At 44.4% G+C, this 24,980-nt stretch overlaps 1 protein-coding gene across 1 annotated transcript in view; it reads right to left on the minus strand.

Moving 5' to 3' along the window:
- Positions 1-24,002, minus strand: part of SLC14A2 (solute carrier family 14 member 2) — a 57,019-nt gene extending 33,017 nt beyond the window's left edge. Inside the window, exons 1-7 of the mRNA XM_039228864.1 lie at positions 23,829-24,002; positions 17,622-17,802; positions 16,473-16,662; positions 11,287-11,415; positions 6,835-7,027; positions 2,678-2,825; positions 1,484-1,618 (exon numbers count right to left, since the gene is read on the minus strand). Coding sequence (XP_039084795.1) covers positions 1,484-1,618; positions 2,678-2,825; positions 6,835-7,027; positions 11,287-11,415; positions 16,473-16,662; positions 17,622-17,802; positions 23,829-24,002 — 1,150 coding nt within the window. The remainder of the gene's footprint in view (positions 1-1,483; positions 1,619-2,677; positions 2,826-6,834; positions 7,028-11,286; positions 11,416-16,472; positions 16,663-17,621; positions 17,803-23,828) is intronic.
- Between the last annotated feature and the right edge of the window lie 978 nt (positions 24,003-24,980).

Genomic DNA, 24,980 nt, shown 5'->3' on the forward strand with positions numbered 1-24,980 from the left:
CCCACCAGACTGTGTGTTCTGAGGGCAGAGATTAAAGCTTTCTATGTCCTCCCCACTTCCATGGTGGCCTTGCATACAGTCAGGGGTCAGTAAGCATCTTTTGCTTGTCCACACTGACCTTGGGGATGGGTGTATTGTTATCTGTCCTAGGGATGAGTGGTCAGACTATCTGAGCCCCCAACAAGGCCCTCCCATCCAAGATTCTGAGCGACTATGATAGAGCCTGTTGGATCTGCACCAAACCTCACCAGATCTGGACCTTACTGGTCCATGAGCTATCCCTAGGATCCAGGCATTTGGGTTCACTCTAGGTTGTGGCCCCCAGGACAGGTAGGGGAGCTCAACCACACCCCTGTGCCTCTGGATAAGAAGCTTCTTCTGCCCCTTCACTTTTGCTCTTTCTGTCCCTCTGACCAGAACACCTTCTCCCCCCCACCTCTATGTACCAAATTCACACCCTGGAAGTGTTGAGATAAACCCCATCCTCCCCCCAAATCCTTCCCAGACCGTTCTAGCCACAGGAATCTGTCACTTCTCCAAAGGCCAAAGGAGTTACAATCTTAGCTTCAAAACATCTGGTACTTTTGACTTGACAGATATTTACCAAGCCCACTGTCTCCCTCCTGGCTGCTGAGGGAAATACAAGAGACATACATGGAAGTCACTTACCGTCTCCACATATGAGTGGGGAAAAAGTTCTGGAATGTTATTCTGCCCTTTACTTGTCTCCAGTTTTGCTTATTAAAGTCCTGCTATTTCTGGAGAATATAAGCAACTCCAGGGCAGGAAGACTGGTTTGAACCTAGCTTCTGCCCTCAATAGCTATGCTCTAGATTACATTCATTAACTTTCTGGGTACCAGGGCTGTATGATGGGCTGACAATCTATGCCTGGTAGTGATTTGGGAGGACTGAGTTCGTATGTGGTTCTGGGGTGCAGCTGTCAGAATGCCTGCAGCCCATTTCCCTTAGGACAATGTGCTACTGACTCCCTGGAAATCAAGCTCCCATGTTGTGATTTTCTGACACCTCAGTGCTCCCGGCTATGTCGTCTCACTGGATCTTTCAAATAATCTTTTCAGACATCAGAGCTTTAATGATTGTGTGATTACTGCTCTTTCTCTAGATGTGACTTCATGACAATGTGGTCACCACTGTATCTTCCATGCATAGCTTAGGGTGTGGCACTTCGTTGCGCTCTCTAAAAGGGTGTGGGATGAAAAGTATTACCCTGGAACACTGCCACTAGCACCTGAGGAAATGCATGTGTGATCTCCTTGGAAATTTACAATACTGTGTAAGTGAAAAACAGTAAGCATGGTTGTGATTCCATTTTACAAAAGAGGAACCTCAAGTCCCCACACACAGGTCCTTCTAGAGCTGCTACCGAGTTCCGATTAATTTTCTCCATGGGTTTCACATAACCAAGTAGGGAGGGAAGGAATCACAGAGTGACCTGGTGGACAGCTTCCCCATATACCCACCACAGACAAGAGCCAGCAGGTGTGTCTGCCAGGTGAGGGCGTAGAACATGCCCCCGATGGCGATGCAGGAGAGGACACAGTTGTAGCTCCAGAGGCCCATGTAGATGGTCTCGAAGGGCGTGGCCACCGTCAGGGCTGTGGGACAAAGTGTGATGTTTCTGGCCAGTTCTGAGTCCCAGCACAAAGGCCACCCCTTGGCTGGTGTCAGCTCTCAGGATGGCCTCACTCCTGCTATCCCCTACCTATGCTCCTCCCCCATCCCAGCAAAGGAGCCTCTAGAAATGGCATCTAGTCTTCAGGAAACAGCAACAAGAGAAGAGCAGTGGTTCCCAAACTGGGGTTTGAAGATTTCACACAGAGGTGTGACTACTTTCAGGGTGAAGGGAGGTCAAGGCACTGGGATTCTAGGTATTCCTTACATATTTGGCCAGAGAGGCTGCATTTTTAGCAAGAACCTTTTAAAGAGAAAAAGGTCTGCTTAAATGGTTGAGGAAAAGTATATATGTACACATACAGATGTACACAGGTAGAGAAATAGAAGGGCAGGATGTGAACGACAGGTGAATCAAGCAAAGAGTTTATGGCTGCTTCATGCACCATTTTTATTTTTGTAATTTTTTGATAAATTCAAAATTATTTTGAAATGATTTTTTTAAGTTCTGCTTCCAAGACGTTTTTGAAAAATACTGGAATGAGTCAACAGGATCCTAGTCCTCTGTGCCCAACTCCAACTTCTGGCTCTGCTGTGCACATGCACATATATAAATGCACGTTAATACATAGGCCTACATGTAGAAATATTAAATCACATTTGTCAAATAGGAATACAGTTTTTGAGAAATTGTATTCTAGTTTACTCTAAATTTTGAAGTGCTGGGTCATTTATACTCCTTGGTCTGTCACTGCTCCCCAGCCCGCTGAGCCACCCTCCCTTTCCTCCCACCTCTCAGCTCCCAGGGGTTCAGGTAGCAGGCCAATCATGTCTTCAGCCCCTTGCACCTCCCCACATACCCTGCTGTGGCAGTCTGCTCCCTTTGGAAACTCAAGAAAGGGAAAAATAAGTCTCTACCCCTGACAGTGTTCAAAAGCACTGGTGAAGATAACAAGGCTAGATTATTTGCCCTGTGTAGGGATGGAATGGCCTCAGGAAAATTATCCCAAGGTCCTCCGTGCAGAGAGGGGACCCTGTCCTACCTGCTATCATCCCCACAATAGAGCCAATGGCTGCATGTAGGCAGATGAGTGGCGACGAGATGAACAGAGCCACCAGGAACACGCCGCCTGTCCAGGGATTATCACAGCCATATACCTGGCCGACACCGACGGGGATGGCTTGTAGCAGCTGCAAAGTCAACAGAATACAGGGTCACTGGAGTGTGGGCACAAAATGCAAAGACCAGGCCTTAGGGTCAGGGCAGAGCCATTCCCGGTGGGGGTAATGGGTTGGAACGGGCGGATGGGGGTGCCCTCCAGCGTGGAAGAGATCTTGGGAGGAAGGACATGAGCTGGAACAAATAGCTCCTCACTCCACCACCTAGCAGGCATCTGGCATCTCCCATGCAAAGCTGGGAAGGGCCTCCCAACACAGGTGCTTTTGAGGGACACATGGCTTCTGCTTTGAGAAGGGGAGCTTTGAGGGGACCAGAGAGCTCCTCCTCCCGAGTATGCCATTGGGGGTTTCAGGGCACTAGGGGATTTCCACCAGACCTTCTGAAATCCTACATGTATTCCAGGAATATTAGAAATATTCTAGGCCATGCTGATGATTGATTTCATCAAAGGTCACCCAGATCGTTGGTGGCCAAGGCCAGGCTAGAGCTTCTGATCTTGATCCCTAGCCTATATGTGGTTGCACATTCAGAGCTACCTAGGGTATTGTGGGGCTCTGGGAAGAAGGTGGCATTTCCCCTGCTTGAGGAGAACTTAGCATTACAGAAAGATAATGTGTGCACCATTGGAAAACAGAAGAAAGCCAAACATCCCTGAGTTTGAGAGTCATTTGAGGGTGTAGTAATTGTAGATGGCTAATCGGGGAGTCAGATGGCCCTTTTTCTGCCCAAGCCTAACCATCTACATCTGACAGAGTAGGGCAGGAAGGAGAGGAGGGAGACTAGCAGGCTAGGGAAGAGTACTGGCCCGGAAGCTGAGGGCTCCCGCTCTCAGAGGAGTTCTGCACTAGCTCATGGAATGATGGTGGGCATGTCACTTCCTCACGCAGGGCTCTGGTGCCCTTCTCTGTAACATGAGAAGGCTGTCATAGCAAATGATGTTCCACCTTTAAAATTCTGTAATCTTTGCTCTATTACTGACCTCTATGAGGGCCAGGCTCCTTGATGGCTGGGTACATAATAGGTGCTTAACAAATATGTATTGATTAGCTCAGCAGTTTCCAAACTTTGTTGTACATTGGAATAACCTGGAAATTCTAAAAAAATTGTTTTTGATGACTGGCTCCTCCTTAGACATTGCAATTTACCTGGCAGGGGGCATGACCAGGGCCTTAGGAGATTCCAAAGTGCAGTTGAGTTTGGGGTGCACTGAGTGAGTTACACATGATCTGCTGTAGATGCTGGGAGTTAACGGCACATCTCCCGTTGGGTGAAATTTTGTACTTTTTAACAACCTGATTTAATTATAGAGTCAGTCTGATTTCTTTAGAGAACAGTGTTTGAGGAGTCCTACTGAGCTTTTTAAGCTTTGCCTGTCCTCATCTCTGGATGGGTGGCCTTTCAATCACCAAGCACTGTCTGGGCCAGAGCCTATAGCCTTGTGTCAGAAATGATGGGGGCATGCATTTTATTTAAAGGAACCCCAAGAATGTTCTGTGCCAGTTCAGTGAACTCACCTTAAGTGTGGGGAACCAGCTGAAAATCTACTCAATAAATATTCCGTGACTTCCCAAAGTCTGAGGCAAGCAGGATGCCGAGAAGGCTCCAACTTCCCCCTTCCCTTCTGGGAACACAGCTTTGAAGCTCAAGCAGTCAAGAATGAGAAGAATGAGGGATAAGTAGCCTCGGAACGGAGCCTGGGCTCGGAAAGTGCCTTCCTCTGCTGGGATCCCTATTTTAGGCTGGTGAACTGTGGCCCTGGGGCAGCCCCCCTTCCCTGCACCTGCTCTCCAACACCCTGGGATGAAGGTGTGAAGGGCAGTTGGGTGTGCATGGAAATTTACTGAGCCCTGCCTCCTTCTACTGTCTACTCTGGACAATCCTCTAGTAAAACGACAGGCCAGTTAAACAAAAAGTAAGTCATTCCCATCATTGTTTTAAAGAGGAGGAGGAAAGGGGTGTTGGGACCTGGATGGTGTGGAAGAGAAGGAGCCCACTGTCAGAGTAGTGGTGTGGTGGGTGAGCTGCGGCCTCAGGGTACATGGATTTGCATGCTGCCGCTTTTTGTTCACTTTGAAGATAAACGAGAGGCATCTCTTGCTGTGGCCATCTCCACCCTGCGCCCCTCAGTGCTAGACTGCACAGCCTCGTAAAGTGGGGAGAGTGGGGGGACTCTGTGGCAAATGCCCCTGCGGGGGTCACTGGGACCATGCCTCATGGGTAGGGCTCAGGGACAACAGGTCTGTGCTCTTACAGCAAGGTGCCCAACTGCCCGCTGACGATCACTGACCATCGCCCTCAGAGTTAGAGCTTTGTCTCTGCTCCTGTCCCTGCTGGTTTCCACTTGAGAAGGTGGGCTTTCCCTCTAATGCAGGACTCTGTCTTTTCCATTCTCTTGGATTTAGACCCTAACCCTGACTCCGATCTCCCTCCAGCCCCTGCCCCAGACAAAACTTTGAAAAGACAAAATATTTAAAAAGGTTTTGCATGGTTGGCAGTTAGCGTTTGCACTAGTGGCAGGGTAGACCCTCCTTATCTGATGGCTTCGGGTCTGAGTGTGGCTGGCCCTGGAGGTCCTGAACTGCTCTGTCCACCCGCGAGTGGTGGCCCTGGGGCTGAGCCCCCAGCAGCCCATCTAGCTGATAGGCTCAGCTGGGTGGTGAAGGCTGGGAAAGCAGACTACATAAACAATATTGAGGATGTAGGTTCTATTTGCAAGAATTCAAAAGGCAATCATGGAAACAATATTCTGAATTAACTCTAAACAGCTGAGCTAGAACTAATGGGTGAAAGATGGAGGGGGACAGATTTCTGAGGAAGGTAACGAACACTCTGATACTTCACAGGATCTAACACTTGGTAGACTGCATTGAGAAGCAGAGGGTTTTGCCTCACTGTGTGTGTTCTGGCTGAGGGTGACTGTCCCCCAGGACTAAGTGGGTGATGGGTCAAAGCTTGGGCTCTGTATCAGGCTGTCTATGTTTGGGCACTAGCAGCAGTTTGAGCTTGGGCATCTAACCTTTGAGCCTTAGTTTTCTCATCTGTGAATGGGGATGATGATAGTACTTACAGTATTGGGCTATTAGGAGTGTTAAATAAGTTCAGAAGTCAAGGGCTTGGAATAGTGCCTGATATGTAATAAGTTTGCCTTAGCATTAGCTGTTAGCTATCTCTGTTATTCATGAACAAGGCCAAATTTTACAATTCTGGCTATTTAATTTTGTGTTAGATTTTTATTATGTCCCTTCATCCCCGGTGTCTAGAGATCGGTAGAATAATGAATATGTACATTTGTGATAGTTGGATGTAAAGCAGGGTTTCTCAGCTTCGATACTTACTGACATTTGGGGCTGGATAATTCTTGGTTAGGGGGAGGGCTGTCTTGCGCATAGTAGGATGTTTGGCAGCATCCCTGGCCTCTACCTACTCAATACCAGTAGCACCCTTCCCCCAGTCTAAATTTAAAAAGTATCTGCAGACATCTGCCCTCTTCCCAGGAGGGCAAAGCCCCCCCACCCCCACTGCCTGATTGAGAGTCACTTATATGTAAAGTAGATGAAAATTCATCCATATCTTCTATTGATAAGACCTTTAAAAATCCTAACTTTAAATATTTGTTTTAGTATTTAGAAGTATCTGGTCCTTTCACCCAACCATCCATCTTATTTAGTATTTTTCCCTTAACCCCACCATTCTGTACAATTAACTTAGCACTGATCTGTGCACTCGTTTACTGTCTGTTTCCCTGTATAGAGAGTACACTTCAAAAGGGCAGAGAGGTTGTTGTCTTCTTACTCCCCATGTATTCCTAGTGTCTGATAAAGTGCCCAGCACATATCAGATCTTCAATAAGGGTTTGTTGAAAGAACAGCAGTCCTTCCCTGTCCTATTCTCTGCTATGACCATCATCTGGTAGAGATGTATATGGAGAAGCTGAGAGCCTGGGTAATATACAAACCAGTTATGGGGAAGGTATGTGGTGGAAGCAGGCGGTCTCCACTCATCTGCCATTGGGTGACTTACTAAGGGCATCTCCATCTCTGTCCAGGTGATGTTGGGCACTGAAGACACGGGCTCCACCAGTGTTGTGGGGAAGAAGAGGTTGTAGTGGCCGGTGGCTGCCAGGTATAGGGTTATAGCAATGTTGAAGGGCAGCGTGAAGACAGGGAGGTCCCACTTGCTGAAGATGGAATTCAAGGCACTGGAAAGAACTGGGCTGAAGGTGAGCAAGACAAAGGGTTAATCTGTGCTTATCCTTAGGTCTATATCATCTTGTCTCATCAGCTCTGTCCATGGAGCCCCCCTATCCTTGGCCCAGCCATTTCTGGCTTCTTGGAGACTTCAGTGGTCTATTTATCCGGGACTGGGTATAAGGTGTTCCATTTAAAGTGAATCTTTATGGGACACATTTAAAAAATATTATAATTTATATGCTAGAAATTATACATGAATAGAAAATATAATATCTGAATAGAAAACTTTATAATTTAAAGATTTCCTTGTTTCTTAAACCAAGAAAACTAAACAAAATTTAATCCTTAGAAAATATTGTTTATTGCCTTGGGATCATCAAGATGTACAACAGCTACTGTCCTGAGCTATGATAACATTTTAGAACCCTGGCCTTGTAGGAGGTAGCTGCTATGGTGCATAGGTAATATGTAGGCTTGATTCAGCTACAGTGCTTTGAGCTACTTTGGAAGCCACCATGTGAAGCTGGAACCTTCAGTTGCTTTCATCCTCTGTCTTCTTGGCCTTTTCCTTGGGAGGAGCATGCATGCTGGAAGGAGACAGAGCTGTGTGCAATTCCTAACTCCTACACTTGCAGGCTGACTGGGCAGCATTAGGATCATGAATCTCCCTGAGCTTTAGTTTCCTCAAAAGGACCAGCCACTGTAGACACTTAACACCCCATGTCTTCCACACTCAAAAAGCTGCTGGGATAAAACATGAAACCATATGATCTGGCTGACTGGTCTACCTTTAATTCATGACCTTCAGTCTTCAATGGGCATTTAAGACTGCCTAAAAACCCTACTACACAACCCATGCAAATTAACTCTCCAACTTGCTGAGACAACTATTTCACATTTTCTCCTTTCTCCTCAAACCTTCACTGTTTGCTTCCTTTAGTTTCAGTAGAGCATCTTGCTTTACTTCATTGAGAGAACAGAAATGATGAGATGAGAAATGCTTCATTTTCCCAACCATAACCTCCACACTCCAATTGTCCAGTTCCCACATAGTCTTTCTCTCTGCCTTTGTCACATAATGAAAGTATCCCTCCTTCTTTATTGGGCCAATTCTTTCCCTTGTACTTCAAGATCCAATCTGTCTCAAAGACTTCACTCTTGCAATTCTCTCCTCTCTCTCCTACAGTTTCAGTCTCTCATAAATTTACATAATGCTTTAGTATCTTCTTCCTATTAACACCCTCCTCCTCTAACCCAATGTCCCTTCTGGCTGTTTTGCCCTACTTCCCTGGTCCTCTTCATAACAATTACTCCCCAACAGATTGCTATGCTCAATCTTTCTACCTCCTTTCTTTCCTAAACCCACTCCAATCAGGTGTGCGCTCTCTCCATACCATACAAATAGCTCTTGTCCAATTCAATGACATCTGTCTTACCAAATGCATGGCCATTCCCTGCTCCCTTCATTTGACAGCTCTAGCTGGACTGAAATACTTTCTGTTGGGGCTACCATGACACTGCCCTTTCTTAGCTCTTTTCCTGATTCCCCAGCTGCTCCTTGTCACCTCTTCATGGTTCTTCCTCTTTTCTGACAGTCATCTACATACTGGAATATCCTATGGCTTAGCCTTGGGTCTTCTCTTTATCTTCTTTTTCTGGGTGATATCCTTTAGTCCCATGGACAAAATATCTTCTCTATACTTTTGCCCTCCAAATCTGTGACCATATCACAAAGTTCTGGATTTGTACATCCAGTTACCTTGTTGACATCTCTACTTGATAGTCTATAGCCTAATATGTCCGACAGAACTCTTGATTTGCACTGTCTCCTACCACCAATCCGTTTTTCTTTGTCTTGTCCATCAACCCGGGTGCTCAGGCAAACTATAGGAGTGGACTGAATCTTCTTTTCTTCCCCACCACCCATATTCCACAGCCTCTCATAGAGTCTTGTTGCCTTTACCTTCCTTAAAATACACCCTAAGCCCACTTGTTACCACCTTCCCTTGTCCAGAACACTATCATCTCTCTGTAGGTACCTGGCTCTGCTTCCAGCATCCATTCTAGCTCCAGTTAAAATCCATTCTCCAGAAGGCAAGCAGAGCAATTTGTTTAAATTTAAACCATATCCTATCACATCTCTGCTTAAAACCCTTTAACTACTTCCCATCACAGTTGTAATAAAAATACAAAAGCCTATTGGATCCTCAAAGTGAACAGAGTCTAGCCCTTATTTACTTCTGCCTTTACCTCCTCCATTCCTCTTCATTCACTGGGCATAAGCCCCCACTGGTCTTTTTTCCTGAACACAGGGCCCTCCTCTAGCTGTGGTCTGCACGTGCCAGTGCTGCCACCTGCAATATCCTTTGCTAGATATTCAGATGGCAAGGGCCTTTTATCATTTAAGGGAAAGCACGAATGCCCCTCTTGAAAGTGGCCTTCCCTGACCATTCACATCTGGAGTTCCTCTCTGTCCCACTTGCTGTTTTGCTTTCCTCAAAGCACTTATCAAATCTTGACATGATTTTTTTTTAATTAACTAGCTGAGGACATTACTTCCATCTTTGCCAAAAGGAACATGAGCTCCAAGAGACCATCTCTCGTTCACGAGTATTCCCAGCATCTAGAATAGTCCCTGCGCATAGCAGGCACTCAGCAAATATTTCATGGATAAATCTGGAAAATGGCACCAGTGCTATCTACCTTATGGGCTGGATTTTGGGTATTATATGAATAGATGAGTGAACACACTGGAGTAGAAGCACAGAGCTCAGCCCAGAATTGGGTGCTTGATAGTTTGTCTTTTAAACTGGGAAGTGGGGTGGGAAGTGGGGGCACTGTGGACAAATTTCCACCCAGGGCTGTGTGGCTGCCTAGCTGTGCTGAGAGGCTTAATCTGTTGTTATAAACCAAATGTATGCACGTGAAGACAGGGTCTCCTATGCCTTACATGGGAGCAAATGGGGGACATTGAGGAAATCCCCATATAAATGACTGCTGTAGCTTTTGTCCCAATGGATTCAGAAAGACAGACACCCTAAGAAGAGACATAAATTGCTTAAAATGCTTAATGTAGTAATTTACTTACAAGCACTGCTAAAAAGTAATAAAACAGTACTTAAACTAAATTAAACTAACTGGTTTTAGTAACTCCAGAAACCGAAGAAAGATACGTACTTCTTAGAGATGTTAAAAATTAGTTAGCATGTCTCAGAGCTGGGGGACACAGACTCAGGGACATGGGTCACCTTGGGCTCCTGCCCTTTGGTGATGGCATGCATGCAAGTGATAGCATCAGGTACTACAGACCTGACCACCCCCCCCCCCCCCAGACACAGGTGAGCTGAGCCATAGCACGCCCCTGCTTTCTCAACAAATATTTGCTCCCAAGACCCTTTCTCTTAACTTTTTTATTCTTTTATTAATTAAAAATTTTTTAATGGTTTATTTATTTTTGAAAGAGAGATAGAGACAGGATGAGCAGGGGAGGGTCAGAGAGAGAGGGAGACACTGAATCTGAAGACTGGCTCCAGGCTCTGAGCTAGCTGTCAGCAAAGAGCCCGACATGGGGCTCGAACCCAGGAACCATGAGATTGTGACCTGAGCTGAAGTTGGACACTTAACCGACTGAGCCACCCAGGCGCCCCTAACTTTTTTATTCTTTTGCAGAATGAGGTGATTGCATAGCAAGATCTCAACTGATGTTTCCTGTCCAAAGATCCTGTGCTTTCACTATAGACATTCTGCTCCCAGAGAGCTCTGATTCTATCACAAGCGAGGTTTTAGCTTTTCCATCTTGCTCAGGCCATGGTTTAGATGAATTCCATTTAGCCTGGAATTTAATAGTTGCAGACTCTGGGTTCATCATCAAAAACTTTGTAAAAGTATGGCCTGGGGCAAGTTACTTAACCTCTTCACAACTTGTTCTTTCCTTCTGTAAACTGGGGACAATAACCCTAACTGGGTGAGCATGGTGCCTGGCTTATAGGAAATACTCAATAAATGTTGGTCTTGTATTATTAAACCTAGCATTCAAGGAAGATTATTAGCACAATAAAAAACCTGTTTTCATGGATGCTCTAAAGGGTCTGTTATTCCAAAATAAAAAAAATGATCTGCTGTGTTACAGTCAAATTCATGGATTTTCACCGTCTCTTGTGTGACAAGCCAGCCTGACTATGAAGACACGAGGTTCCAGGAGGGTACGTGCCCCCGTCCAGTGTAAGATGCAAGCACCACGGGGCCCTATGGGTCTGTGAGCATAAAGAAGGAGGCGTCTCACCAGGTCATGGCTGTGAAGATCACAGGAAACAGAAGCCACCAGTAATAGTCTAACTTCTCGGAGAAGACAGCTATCAGTAGTCCGACCAGCATCCCGTTGTACCCATGGAGGCCTGAGGCAATGGCGGACCTGGTGGGGGTAGTTACATTGCATTTGAATTTGGTGGGGCTTATAGGGCCCTCCCTGGTACTCCCAGAGGAAAGTCAGCTTACTCCTGAATGTGGGCAGTCACACAGCTGCTAGCACCTTCCTAGATCCAACACACACATGCGTGTACACAGACAGTCCTGATAACCCTGCCGTTCTGTTTAAATTCTTCTGAATTAAAGTATGCATTTTGTCTTCTCACTGCATCTGAGCTCCCCCTTTGCTTTTCTGGAGTCTCAGACTGCTAAGTGTAGTGGGAGATCTAATAGAGACCTGAGGTATGACACCAGGGAAAGTGTGTGTGTGTGTGTGTGTGTGTGTGTGTGTGTGTGTAGGAGACAGGGAGAAGGGGAGGGAGAGACAGGGGAGGAGAGAGTGTATCTGACTGCACTGTGTGAAGCTGTAATTGTTGCAGTTGGCCTGTGTCCCAGAGCGGACAAGCTGAGCCCACTAGGGATGCACACAAGCCTCTCCCCACAGTAGGGCAGGGAGGGGCCCAGAAGTGGGGAGAATCCAAGCTTGAATCTATCCTTTCTTTTTGTTTCATCAGGGAAGCCTATGTGTGCCTAAACTTCTCTCCCTGATGTTTAATAAACACTGCCCTTCTGCCCTTGACCCTTCCCATGGCTCAGCTGGCCGGGGGATGGGGAACGGGGTGAAGGAGGGGCTGGGCAAGTCACTGCAAGACCCCTCCCAGAGCATGAGCTTTGTGTGCTGTGCTCTGTCCTTCTGCCCTTGACTGTAAGTTGTCCAGGCTGGAACTTGTCTGTCTGACGTTGGTGTAACAGATAATGGTGTCTGGTGCATGTAGGGCTCTAGGCCTCGCTTAGTTGTTGAATGGGTGTGTGTATGCACGCTAAAGCTTTTCACAGACTGACTGTCCTTGCCCAGCAGGGGCATCTGGAAGCCCAAGGAGGGAGGAAGGGTGCCCTGGCTTAGAGGATGGCTCCTGCCTGGCAGAGGCCATGGCTTGGGTCTGGAATGAGGGGAGCTTTCAGCTCTAGAGTGGCCAGGAGATCAGCTCAGCTAGACTGGGGAGGGTGGGAGCAGCTGGAGGGCGGGAGGGGGTGTCTCTAGACAGTTTCCAACAAGAAAAGCCGAACATATGGCACTTGTGTGGGGACACTTGTATGGGACATCAGATAGTGGGATGGCTGCTCCCAGGCCATGAACATATGGAGCAGCTGGAGACTGGGGAGGGGGGAGGGGATTTGAGGAAGGAGTTTGAGGGGCATGGAAGAGTGGCTGGGAGGGAAGACCACTGGGGTTTGGTTTGGAATCTATCTCCTTGAGACTAGAAAAATCTACCCAAAAAGCAGAAACCCATGTTTTGGGAAAATAATTAATTTTAAGTGTGTGTGCATTTTATCTATATTTTCCCATTTTGGTTTGGTCTTAGAATTTAGTACTTTTTTGGCTTTAATACCAGTTGCTTCAGGTAAGCTGAGCAAAAATGGCTGACCCATACTGGGGGCTGTCTTATAGCCCCAGTGGTAGGGTGCAGTGGGCATAGCAGGAATCAAACAAGAGAGCCCAGGGGAGACAAAATTAGAGTCCCTCCCTGTGGAAGTTCCCTCCCAGAACACTTCTCTACCAAAACTTTGGTGGCTTCTGGATTTGGCTGTCAGAATGAAACCCATTACCTTACATCTTCTCTATCAAATATGTAAAGTTCAGTTTAACCCAATGCCAAAAAACTGTCATTAGGACCACATTTCATCAGGACACTGCAGCATTAGTGTTGCTGACCCTGAGTTACTCTCTGTGAGGTACAGTAGTGGGGGTAGGGAGCAGGGATAAGGGTGGGGCGTGGGCTGATGGAGGAGGAGGAGAGAGGACTGGTGGACAGGAAGTAGAGGTGGTCGGGGAACAGGGATAGGGGAATAGGGGTGGTAGAGAGGATGGTGGGGATTATGTTTAGAACATGTAGCTGTGTCAGTGATTTGCTGGGGACAGTGGTGAAGTCAGGGCTCCTTGGAAGGATTTGTGTGGATATTATGTAGGGTGTCTAGAGCTTTGAACCTATGGTGTAGAACATGGTACTGACCTGCCACAATAAATCTTTTCTTGACACAGTAGTAGAATATGAAACATTCAAAATGCGCTTCCTGTACTGAACATGTTTAGAACACAGCCAGGGAGAGAAGTCTCAGAAAGTAATTAGACAGCCATCCCATATAGTACCGGGGTATGCTCTGTGGTTGTCCAGTGAGAAAGGAGAGTTCAGAGAGTACTGGAATAATCAGGGGTGGCTCCCTGTAGAAGGAGGACTTGAAGAAATGGTAGGATTAGATAGATAGAAGCAAAAATGCTCAGGAGGGAACAGTGTGATGCTGAGTAGTAGATGTGGTAGGGCCCAGCAGAGAAAGCTCTGGAAGCCATACTGGTGCAGACTAGTCTTACTAAAATGTCTGGGAGGATTAGGCAGGCATGGTATAATGGAGGGGAAGTACTTGCCCAAGGTCACATAGCTAAGGAGGTGGTGTGCTGGACAGAGCTCACCCTAGGTGAGTTTTGCGAAACAGTGATGAAGCGGTGAGACAAGAGTTAATCTTGTCAGGGGCCAGTTCTATGCCAGCTGCCCATGAGATGACAAGTAACTGGAAACAAGGAACAGGGAATCTACTGGCTGAAAGAGAGACACAAAATCCTGGCTGGAGCCCATTTTTTATGTCACTCACCAGACCTGCACACAAAAGATCAGCCTCTCTCTTATCCAATTTGGGATGGCCTCCTGGCTTGCTGGAATCAGAGTGCTCCCCCAAAGCCACCTTGGAGGTGCATGAATGGCTTCTCTGGTTAGACAAGCCGACTCACAAATTTGCTCTGCTGGCATGTGGACTGTGAGGTAGGCCTGGGGAAGTGTGATGTTGGGCACAACACAACCAGCTCTGATGACTCCCCATGCCCTGTGCTCACAAGGGCTCCTCTGGCCTTGCCGTCCCCTCTGTCTGTGTGACAGGGACAGTAATGACCCTCAGCCTAGAAGACGCAAGCCTTGTGCCGCAGCCTGAGCCCTGCCACCCACTGACTGTGGCACCTTAGGTGAATATGTGCTCCTCCAGTCTTTCTCTTACCTTTGCTGTCTGCCTGGTGATGTGACGGCAAGACTCACATGTAACAAGGCATGACTGTGCTTTTCAATCTTTTTTGACAGTAACCCGCGGTAAGGAGGGAATAGATTTGATAGCATGACCCAGTTCTCTCTCTCTGTCCCTCTAACAGTGCCCATCCCCTAAATACACAACACATCCTGACATTAATGAAACAAAAATGTTACAAAATATTTCCTACACATGAATTACTCTAATCTGTTTTTATTTTATTCTATTATTTTAATTTTTAACGATGCTGTAGCCAATTGATTCATGATCCACAAATGGATGGGTGACCTAAAAATTGAAAAACACTAAAAATATGGGCATTCCCAAACTTCTCCGATCATCAGAAGCATCCAGGAGGATCTTGTTAAAAACATCCCCTCCCTACATCCAGATGGCCAACAGACACATGAAACGATGCTCAGCATCCCTCCTCATCAGGGAAATACAAATCAAAACTACACTGAGATACCACCTCACACCAGTCAGTGTGGCTAAAATGAGCAAATCAGAGAACTCTAGATGCTGGCGAGGATGTGGAGAAACGGGCACCCTCTTGCACTGTTGGTGGGAATGTAAACTGGTGCAGCCCCTCTGGAAAACAGTGTGGGGGTTCCTCAGGAAATTAACAACAGAACTCCCCTATGACCCAGCAATAGCACTGCTAGGAATTTACCCAAAGGATACAGGAGTGTTGATGCCTAGGGGCACATGTACCCCAATGTTCATAGCAGCACTCTCAACAGTAGCCAAAACATGGAAAGAGCCTAAGCGTCCATCAACTGACGAATGGATCAAGAAGATGGGGTTTATCTATACAACAGAATGCTACATGGCAATGAGAAAGAATGAAATCTGGCCATGTGTAGCAACATGAATGGACCTTGAGGGTGTTATGCTGAGCGAAATAAGTCAGGCAGAGAAGGACAAATACCATATGTTTGCACATATAGGAGGATTAGGAGGAACTTAACTGAGGGACAAGGGGGAGAAGAAGGGGGAAATGGTGGGGGAAAGGGAGAGAGGCAAACCCTGAGAGACTCTTGAATGCTGACAAAAACTGAGGACTGATGGATGTGGGGGGTAGGGGGGATGGGCATGGAGGAGGGCACTTGTGGGGATGAGCACTGGGTGTTATGTGGAAACTAATTTGACAATAAACTATTTGTAAAAAAATAAATAAATAAATAAATAAAAATTCTAAAAAAAAAAAAAAAAATCCCCTCCCAGACCCACTGAATGGGACTATCTGAGGGAACAGAAGTGGCTGGGGCTGAAGAAATCACATTTCTTAACAGCCAGCCCCAGTGACTCTAGCCATCAGGAAAGTTTGGGAATTTTTGGAACAGCATGGGGCAAAGTCTGAGGAAATGGTCCAGTTCCAGAAAATGCTACTTGTTATTGTTCCTGGACCTTGTGGCCACCAGGGCAGGGTCGGTTGGGCGGGGGGAGGCTCCTTTAGCGGTCTCTGGCCTCTGCACTGTCCTTCCCACTCTACTTTCCTCATCTCTCCAGATCCTATGTTTCCAGCTCAAAGGCCATCCTCTCTCATCCCACAGCTGCCACCCCGCCCAACACGCTGACGTCTGTCTTTTCTGAGCTCTCTGGCATATACCATCTCATATTATTCTGGGACATTTCTTGCCTGTTAGTCAACTAGATTGTAGGCTCCATAAACGAAGAGCAGTTTGAGAGTTCCTTGGCACCTGCCTCACAGGGAATGTTTCCAGAAGGATCTACAGTCAAAAGAAGCCTAGTGCTGTCACTTGCTTCGAGCCAGAGTCGTTTAATTCTGCAGAGACCTCCAGTGACCTGTTCAAAGTTGATCTTCAGGAGACTTCAGGCTGGTTGGTAGGATAAGGTTGGCTGATCACTCAGGGAAACACTTCTCTACTTGTCTAACCTCAGACCCCACAAGCACCACAGACAGGCACCCACCTGTCCTGGTTCAAGGCGAGGGCAGTTAAGGTTGAGACCACTGCCCCCAAACCCCCAGCAATTGTCCACCAGGGATTCTGGATCAGAAGCCCTATGAAGATGATGAATCCGCTGAGAGGGTTGTTGACAAACATCACCTGAGCAGTGCCCCTCAGGACCCAGTCTGTGACCTGGAGGGCCAGTGGCTTATCTGAAAGAGACAGGCAGAGTCATCAGCAGGGTCCGGGCTGTGCTTCCCTGCTGGACCACTAGTTGGCGTGGCAACCAAGGCAAACAGGGATGCATGAGCCAGGACATTTCCTCTCGTTTGGCCTGGCACCCAGCCCGAGTCTCTGAGTGGCAAGGCAATCAGTCCACAGTGGGTGTTAGTTTTTGCCGTACAGACTGAGCATCGTGCTAAGACCAATTTAACGCCGTTCCAGCCCTCGGCTTGGTTGGCAAGGAAGCCTCAGGAGCATTCCAAGGGAAATTTATTGGTCCAAGGGAAGGAGTAAGGAGGGAGGGAAACCCTCTTTTTGTGTTGTGTCGTATGACTCAGTTGAGAACTGGTTATCTGAGCAGCAAAGAAAGTCGTCTGGAGAAAAGGAGCTGGAAAGGAAATGGCTTTAGCCCAGCTGTGGAACAGGTACTGAGTTAGGACCCGGGGGAAGCCAGGTCAAGAAGAGGGGACATACATTCTGGTTTGGTTTCCAGGGCAGCCTCTGCAGGTGTGAGTGGGGAGGGAAGGGCTGTTTGCTGCAGTATTTAGTTGAGGGAAACTAGAAGAAGGACTTTGAAAGGAAAGGAAGAGCCTTGGAACATGGGGAGGGCGATGTCCTCCTTGGCATATAATAAATGGTCATGTTACAAGGGAAGGAATGACCATTCAGCTTGTTTGGGAAATGGCTTATATACCACTAAGTGGTTGCCCCGTATCTATTCCACACAGGGTTGAAGAATTTGCAAAGCACAAAAATCAGTGAAGTGCATTTAATTCTGAAACCCCTTGGGAATCCCAAGTTTGTAGGGTACATTGGACCCACCCAGAGCTAACTCAGGGAGGGAGCTCTTCAACTGTGGGAGTGAGGGAGCAGCTTCCTCCACCCATGCCTAAGGGTGGGCTGTCTCCCTGGGCCCACCTGGCTGCTTCTTTCCTGGGACTTTGCCTACCTTTCAGCCAGCTCCTGCACTCCTTCATGTCCCCTGTGAGGTAGCCCACTGCTTGGAAGAGGCTGATGCCTCCCAAGCCTGCAGAGCCCCGAAGGGCTGCCCCACTTTCTCTCCTTTTACTCCTTTCATTGGGTTTTTCCATTTTCACAATATGGCTGTCTTCATTGGATGACCGCAGATCCTTTTAAAAGAAACCATGACAAACTATCAAATAATACAGCTTTTTGAGAGCAGAGGCACTCAGGGATAGGGAAGGGTGTCAGGTGTCCTGATAAAGATAAATGATCCTAAGACACGTGTCTATTCTCTTTTGTGGTCTGGAGTGCTGCACACAGGCCAGCTCCTCCCTAGACCACTACATGTTCTTCACAGCCGGTTTCAGAGACTTTTGTGCCATGGATCCCTGCTGGCAGTTTGGCAACGCTGTGGGCTTCTCTCCAGAATAATGTTTGGAAATGAATAAAATAAATAGTACAGCAAAGAAAGTCTGTCATATTGAATCAGTTATTACAATACTAACAAAAAAAAATCCTGTGATATATATTTAGGTACTACTGGTCCAATACCTATTATAATTTCAAAGTAGCAGCGAGTGAATAAGTGGGGCCTCTTCACTCCAACTCAGAACAACTTTAAAGGGCTGCCTGAGATCCAGAGCTGACCGTAGGGTCACCTGTGGCCTTTATTGCCCAACTTCTTCTGCTTAATCCTGTTGCCCTTCCTCCACTACAAGTATTGACTGGAAAGGCACATCCCAATAAACTTCTTACATGAAAATCACCATCTCAAAGTCAGCCTTCTAGGGGATCCCAATCTGTGACAATGACAACAATCTCAGGTGCTAGTGATACGGCTATAGTTCATTATCTATATTTATAATTGAAGTGAGTGCTAAAGTTCATTGGTGGTTAGTGAAATAAAGATAAATTATCTTCCCCATCCAAGTCTATCCACCCTTGATTCTATCTGTGGGCTCCTTGCTCTTAAACTGCGTTGTCCATTATCATAGCCAATAGGACACATGGCTTTTGAACATTTAAAATGTGGCTAATCTGAATTGAGAAGTGCTCTAAGTGTATTCTGAAGACTTACTATGAAAAAAGAATGTGTGATTATATCTCAACAATACTTTATACTGATTATATAATGAAGTAATAGTACTGTCTTTTCATATATAGTAGGCTAAATAAAATACAGTATTAAAATTAATTTTGCCTGCTTCTTTTTACTTCTAAAAAATGTGGTTAATAGACATTTAAACAAACGTGTGGCTCACATTATTATTATCTTTTTAATGTTTTATTTATTTCTAGGAGAGAGAGAGCGTGAGCAGGGGAGGGTCAGAGAGAGAGGGAGTCACAGACTGACACAGGCTCCAGGCTCTGAGCTGGCAGTCAGCACAGAGCCCAACGCGGGGCTCGAACCCATGAACTGCGAGATCATGACCTAAGCGAAAGTCGGACGCTTAACCGACTAAGCCACCCAGGCGCCCCATTCTCACATTATATTTCTATAGTATGCTGAAGGTCTATAGATTTTCCCAACCTCCTCCCTACATCAAAACTTGAATGTCTTGAGGATATCAGTGAAAATGGTGGAGTAAGGACCTCCAAAAATTCTCTCTTCCATAAAGGCAACACACAGTCTTTTCTAGTGCACATGGAACCTTCTCCAGTATAGACCATATGTTAGGCCATAAGTAAAACATTTTTACTGATTAAAAGGTATCACTAAATTTAAAGGTACTGAAATCATACAAAGTATGTTCTCTGACCATAATGGAGAGAATTGAGAAATCAAAAGCAGAAGGAAATTTGGGAAATGATGTGGCAGTGAAATAATACACTCCTAATTATCAATGGATCAAAAAGGAAATCAGAAGAGAAATTAGGAACTACTTTAAGATGAATGAAAACAAAACTTATGGAATGCAGCTAAATCAGTGTTAGAGGAAACTGTAAGTATATAAAGACCTATGTTAAAAAGGGAAATACCGTGTATCAACAACTTGACCTTCCACTTTAAGAAACTAGAAAAATAACAGTGAACTAAACCCGAAGCAAGTAGAATGAAGGAACTAATAAAGATTATCATGAAAATAAATGAAATAGGGAAGAAAAAATACAGAAAATCAATGAAACTAAAAGATGGTTCTTTTTTTTAAAGACTTAATTTTTTTTTAAATAGTTTATTGTCAAGTTGGTTTACATATAACACCCAGTGCTCATTCCAACAAAAAGATGGGTCTTTATAAAGGTCAAAATTGACAAACTTTTAGCTAGGTTTTCAAACCTAATTTTCAAACTTTTTGACCAAGACAAAAAGAGAAGATTGAAATTACCAGATCAGAAATGAGAGAGGAGACATTACTACCAACCTTTAAGAAATAAAAAGCGTTCGTGTGCATGGGTGGTTCAGGAAGTTAAGTGTTGACTCTTGATTTCAGCTCAGGTCATGATTTCACAATTCGTGGGATCGAGCCCTGCATCAGGCTCTGTGTTGATAGTGAGGAGACTGCTTGAGAGTCTCTCTCTCTCCCTTTCTCTTTGCCCCTCCCCCTCACACACTCTCTCCCTCTCTCAAAATATATAAACATTAAAAAAAAAACTTAAAAAAGGTTATAAGGAAACGGATAATTGTATGCTAACAAATCAGATAACCTACATGAACTGGATACGTTCCTAGAAAGGCAAAAACCACCAAAGTTCTGACTCAAGAAGAAACATAAAATCTGAGCTGACTTATAACAAAGTAAATTATTACATTAGTAAAACAATAACAAAAACAACAAACAAAACACTTCCCACAAAGAAAAGCCCAAGTTCAGATGGCTGTACATTCTACCAAATCTTTAAAGAATTAATAACAGTATTTTTCAAAAAACAGAAGAGAAGGCAACACTTCTTACCACATTCTGTGGGGCTAGTATTATCCTAACACCAAAGCCAGACAAAGACATCACACAAAGAAAATTACACATCAATCTGCTTTATAAATATAGATGCAAAAATCCTTAACAAAACACTACCAGGCTAGATTTGGTAGCATATAAAAAGAATGAAGGCCAAGAGGGATTTATTCTCAGAATTTCAAGACTGTTGCAATGTATAAAGATCAATCAATAATTATTAATATTGAAAGAATAAAAGAAAACACCCACATGATTATTTCAATAGACACAGAAAAACCACTTGAAAAATTCAACAACTTTTCCTGATAAAAACATTCAACAAACCAGGAATAGAAAGGAAATTCCTCAGCTTAATAAAGGATATCTACTAAAAACCCACAGTTAATATTATATGTAATGGTGAAAGATGGGATGCTTTCTCTTTAAGATCAGTAAGGAGACTATGATGTTGGTTCTCTTGTCACTTCAATTTAACAATGTAGTGCAAATTTTGGCCAGAGCAATTAGGTAAGAGAAAACAAACCAAAAGGGACCCAGATTGGAAAGAAAGGATTTAAAACATCTCCATTTGCAGATGGCACATTCTGCTATATGGAAACTCCTTAAAAAAATCTTCAAACCTACCCCCATCCGCACTTCACAAGCCTGTTAAAGTTATTGGGCAAGTTCAGCAAGTCTACTGGAGAGAAGATCAACATACAAAAATCGATTTTATTTTTATGCATGGGCAATAAACAATCCAAAAATATTATGAAGAAAATTCTATTTATGGTAGTATGAAAAGGAATAAAATATTTTGGAATAAATTTAACAAAAAAGCCTTTATATCCTAAACTAAAGGTTTTATATGAGTTTCTTACACTAAAAACTATAAAAAATAAAAAGGAATTAAAGACTTAAGTAAATGGAAATATATCCTATGTCCATGGATTGGAAGAGTTAATCTTGTTAAAAAATGGCAATACTCCTCAAATTGATCTATAGATTTAATACAATCTATATCAAAATCCCAGTTGCATTTTTATTTAGAAATTCAAAGTCAGATCCTAAAATTAATATGGAAATTTGGGGGTCTCAGAACAGATAAAACAATCTTGAAAAGGAAGAACAAAAGTTGGAAGCTCACACTCGATTTCAAAACTTACTACAAAGCTACAGTAATCAAGATGGCATGGTGCTGGCATAAGGACAGAAATATAAATCAGTTAAATAAAATTGTGAGTCTAGAAATAAACCCATACACCTATAGTCAGTTGAGTTTTTGATGGGAGTGTCAAAACAGCTCAATGGAGAGAGAACAGCCTTTTCAGTAAATGACTTGGGACAACTGGATAATTGGACCTCTACTTCACACCACATATAAAAATTAACTCCCAATGGATTAAAGACTTACATGTAAGTGCTAAAATTATAAAACTGTTAGCTAAAAACATAGAAGTAAATCTTTGTGACCTGGGCAAGAAAATGTTTTCTTAAGGGTGCCTGGGTGGCTCAGTCAGTTAAGTGTCTGACTTCGGCTCAGGTCATGATCTCATGGTTCATGGGTTCAAGCCCTGCACTGGACTCTGTGCTGACAGCCAGCTCAGAGCCTGGAGCCTGTTTTGGATTCTGTATCTCCTTCTCTCTCTGACCCTTCCCTGCTCATGCTCTCTCTCTCTCTCTCTCTCTCTCTCTCTCAGAAATAAATAAAACATTTAAAAAATTTAAAAAAAAAAGAAAATGTTTTCTTAGATACGACACCAAATACATACACAATCAAAGTCAAAAGAGATAAATTGGACCTAGAATCACACACTTTGTGCTTCTAAGGACACTATCAAGATAGTGAAAAGACCCACAGAGTGGGAGAAATTAGTTGTGAATCATATAATTGGCAATATATGAGTTCTAATATCAAAATATATACCCAGGATACAATATCTAATATTATATCTATATTATATATAATATACCCATATATATATCCAGGTATTATATCTAATATCCAGAATATATAAAGAACTATTACAACTCCACAATAAAAAGACAAATAATCCAATTGAAAGAAAGGCTGAGGATTTAAGAAGACATTTTTCTGAAGATGGTATACAAGTGGCCATTAAGCACATGAAAGGATGTTCAACATCAATTTGACATTAGGGAAATACCAATCAAAATCACAGTGAGATGTCAGTTCACATCCACCCAGGCTGTAATAAAAAAAAGACAGACTGTAATGAGTTTTGACAAGGAGGTGGACTGGCACAATGTGTGCCTCGCTGGAGAAAATGTACACCTGATGTAACTACTTTGGAAAACTACTTTGGAAAACAGTTTGGCAGCTCCTTAAAATGTTAAACATAGATTTACTATATGACCCAGAAATTCCACTTCTGGACATATACCCAAGAAAAAGAAAAATGTGTATCTGCACAAAAACTTTGACACAAAGCTTCACAGTAGTTTTTTCTTAAACAGGCAAAAAGAAACAACCCAAGTGTCGATCAATGGATGAATGGGTAAGTAGACTATGGTAGACTCATACCATGAAATATTGTTTGGCCATAAAAAGAAATGATGTAGCAATTCATGCTACAATAAGGATGCACTTGAAAACCTTATTCTAAATGACAGAAGCATTTCACAAAAGGCCATATATTATATGATTCTATTTACATGACATGTACAAAACAGGTAAACCCACAGGGACACAGGGTAGATTGGTGACAGCCAGGTGTGGAGGAGGGTGGAATGTGGAGTGACTGCTAATGAGTATTGGGTTTCTTGTCAAGGTGATGAAAGTATTCTGGAGTTCAGTGGTGGTGATGTTGGCAAACTTCGTAACTATGCTAAAAATCAATGAAATGTATACTTTAAAGGGGTGAATTTTATATCTCATTAAAAAATCCCCAAACTTTAGTGGTCCTGAGTCCCTCTCCAGTCTATTAGTTCAAGGAGTGTTAAAAGCTAACATTTAAACACAGGCCTTACCTTGGGAGACAATAAAGTAATTCAAGGGAGCAGGTCTAAGGGGAAAGATTTGGGGGACTGGTGGAAAACCACTGTGTGACTGTGTGCATTCCCTGCCTGCCTCTAAAATCATGTTGCACACACAGAGCCACGTTTTCTATCTTGGGCCCAGTAGGACCAACCAGGGGCTGGGACCCTGCGTTGACTGGGACAGAGCCTCCCCAGGCAGTGACCCTGCCATGGCATTATGCAACTTGTGAATTGGGAAGCTGGGAAAGCAAAATCTTTCATCACCCTTCCTCCCCTTTCCTCCACCTGGGAAACATCCTGGGAGGGACACTCCTCACCTTTTCTTCAGGCATTTCCAGGAGGGGCAGGGCCGGATGTGTATCCTGGGGGCTTGAGGGCCAGCTAGGGCTGGTAAACTCTGACTCATACAGTTTGTATCTGCTGGAAAGAGGCTCTGCCAGGAGAGGCCTGCTGTGAGTGTCAGACATTTCCTTCAGGGGGTGGTCACTCATAGGTCCTGCAAGTGGAAAGGACAGGGGGAGAACAGTAAGTCAGGATGGGGCCCAGGGAGACTTGGCTGAGGCTGCAGGGAGGCCTCAGGAGGCATGCAGTCGGTCCTGATATACTACTTTTGCAGTAGCATGCTGCCAAGAAGCCTGGGGCCATTCCTCCACCATTGTGGCCTTATCTTTCAAATCCCCCCATTCTTCCAAGTCCAGAGGAAAGTCCATTTCTCCCTCGATGAGTTCCCTGACTACCCAGTTAGAACAGATGCCTCTCTTTTTTTCTGATCACTGAAATATTTTCTCTACCTTTTATATTATCCATAGTACTATCTTACTGCTGTAGTTGTAAATATACTTTCTCTTTGATATGCACACATAAATCTGGGGCTTCTAACTGAGTGGGTATCTAAGGGAAACTCCTTTTCTTTTTCTTTTTTTAAAATTAATTTTTAAAAATTTACATCCAAGTTAGTTAGCATATAGTGCAACAATGATTTCAAGAGTAGATTCTTTAATGCTCCTTACCCATTTAGCCCATCCCCCCTCCCATAACTCCTCCAGTAACCCTCTACTTGTTCTTCATATTTACGAGTCTCTTATGTTTTTGTCCCCCTCCCTGTTTTTATATTATTTTTATTTCCCTTCCCTTATGTTCATCTGTTTTGTATCTTAAAGTCCTCATATGAGTGAAGTCATAATATTTGTCTTTCTCTGACTAATTACACTTAGCATGATACCCTCTAGTTCCAGCCATGTAGCTGCAAATGTCAAGATTTCATTCTTTTTGATTGCTGAGTAATACTCCGTTGTGTGTGTGTGTGTGTATATATATATATATGTATATATACACTACATCTTCTTTATCTATTCATTCATTGATGGACATTTGGGCTCTTTCCATATTTTGGCTATTGTCAATAGCTTTGCTATAAACATTGGGGTGCATGTGTCCCTTTGAAACAGCACACCCGTATCCCTTGGATA

The sequence above is a fragment of the Hyaena hyaena genome, unplaced genomic scaffold (assembly GCF_003009895.1).
Source record: "Hyaena hyaena isolate Hyena2069 unplaced genomic scaffold, ASM300989v1 scaffold_33, whole genome shotgun sequence".
Classification (NCBI taxonomy): domain Eukaryota; kingdom Metazoa; phylum Chordata; class Mammalia; order Carnivora; family Hyaenidae; genus Hyaena; species Hyaena hyaena.